Genomic DNA, 2,011 nt, shown 5'->3' on the forward strand with positions numbered 1-2,011 from the left:
AGAATGTATGCGTGTGACGTCCACTCACCCCGCTGCTTCCTGGGCGATTATTTTCAGCGACGCCGGGTTGCGGATCAGCTTGTCCAGAGCGCTGACGAGGTCTGAGAAGCGAGGACGTGCTGAGCGGTCCTTCTGCCAGCAGTCCAACATCAGCTGGTGCAAGTGGGTGGGGCAGTCGGGGGGCGGGGGCAGCCTGTAGTCCTGCTCTATGGCATTGATCACCTACAGAAGTGAGAAGAATTTAGAATTTATATTTGTTCAATAAATGACATGAAACCTAAAGCTGGAGTTGGGTTTTTTCTTCCCAGGAAGTTTCCCTGAAATATATTTTTTTCACCTACTGCTGATCTGAATCACTTCAACAGGAACCGGCTCTTTAGGAAATCAATTTATATTAATTAACGAGTGTAAAAATAGTTCAGCGCTGACTCCAGGTGCTGCTCCGTGTTAATTGTGTTCCCTGAACGACCGAACCGAACGACGCCCTACGACGGGGAACAGAATTGTTGTTTTTTTTTTTCACTCCAGTTCATCTTGAATAAACAGGCAGGGAGTCGTCACGGTAACAGGCATGTGCTACATCTCCTAGCGGCTAAGGCGCTAATTAATTATTGATTAACCAGTTGAGACAAGTTCAGGGATTTAGTCACAGTTCTTCAGGGGTTATTTTTTTTTTTCAACTTTTTTTCCACGTTCTTCCGATTTGCATTTTTTAAATAATAATAATTAAAAAGAATTTAACTCTATTTTTTTTAATCATCTGTATCTCGAGGCCTGTTTCTGATTCTGGCTGGTGATTAATCTCTATGAAATAATTACAACGCATCTGAAAAATTAAATCTTTAAAAGCTTAAGTTTTTTTTTTAATCTGCAAGTAAAAGTACTTTAAAAGTTAAGATACAAATTAAAAATGTGTACTTTAAAAGTTAAGGTACAAATTAAAAACGTGTACTTTAACTTTATGACAAATAAAACCCCTCACTCAGGTACTTCCCACCATCTGAGGCCGTTTCCAGGAAGAAAACAAAGCCATTCAGATTCCATTGTAAAAAGCCGACGTGCAGAACCATCTGCTGCGTTAATGTTTACATCATACAACAATGAAGAGTTCTACGAACGCGCAACGACGAACGCCCTCCTCTAGGGGATGCTGGGGTGGTCACAGGGACCAGAGGGAGACAAAAAAAAAAAGACAAACACACGTCTTGGTTGCTCATGTCCCAGTAGGGTCTCTCCCCGAAAGACATGACCTCCCACATGACGATGCCGTAGCTCCACACGTCTGAGGCGGAGGTGAACTTTCTGAAGGCGATCGCCTCGGGTGCCGTCCATCGGATCGGGATCTTTCCGCCCTGAGAGGGAGATAAAGAAAAGCGTCAAGAGCCGTCAGCGGTGTTTGGACAGCAGATGACAACAGAAGATCAGAGGAGACAGTCGGAGACTCTTCAGTATTTTTTTTTCTTGTTCTCCGACCAAAACAAATACTTTTTTTTTCTTCATGGCTGACTGAGGAGGAGAAGTCGTGAATCTTTGCCTGACGTCTGGAATGATGAGTTTGTCTTGGCAGCGACTCTTCCCGTCGGCCTGACTAACCAGATGGGCGTCGGCGTTCGTATCAGTTCAACAGGAGCCCGAGCTCGAACTCGGAGATTTAATCCAGATTATTTTGGTTATTGTTGCCGTGGATCACAGCAACACGGTCGATACTTTAAAAATAAATAGTGACGGGAACTCATTTATAAAACGTCGATAAACTTTGACTTATTTTCTTAGAAACATAAACTCGCTGCTGCGCTGAAGTCGGTTTCATTTTGGAGATAAAGAGACGCTGCTCGACATCACTGACACCTGATCCTGGGTCTGTTTACCCCGACCGTACACTAGTGATCATCAACTGGCGGTTCGCGGGCCAAATCTGGCTCATGACTAGATTCCAAAGTAGACAGTTCTGTCTGAACTCTACGACGTACAGAGCCACACAGTGGTGCAGTGACCACAGTTTGGGCCTCAA

General features: G+C 44.3%; 1 protein-coding gene across 1 annotated transcript in view; it reads right to left on the minus strand.

The window, feature by feature from the left end:
• The window catches only part of LOC103395574 (ephrin type-B receptor 4), a 61,560-nt gene that overhangs the window by 3,969 nt on the left and 55,580 nt on the right, over positions 1 to 2,011 (minus strand). Inside the window, exons 14-15 of the mRNA XM_008333327.3 lie at positions 1,203 to 1,352; positions 29 to 222 (exon numbers count right to left, since the gene is read on the minus strand). Coding sequence (XP_008331549.1) covers positions 29 to 222; positions 1,203 to 1,352 — 344 coding nt within the window. The remainder of the gene's footprint in view (positions 1 to 28; positions 223 to 1,202; positions 1,353 to 2,011) is intronic.

Source organism: Cynoglossus semilaevis, chromosome 19 (assembly GCF_000523025.1).
Source record: "Cynoglossus semilaevis isolate Cse_v1.0 chromosome 19, Cse_v1.0, whole genome shotgun sequence".
In the NCBI taxonomy this organism is placed as follows: domain Eukaryota; kingdom Metazoa; phylum Chordata; class Actinopteri; order Pleuronectiformes; family Cynoglossidae; genus Cynoglossus; species Cynoglossus semilaevis.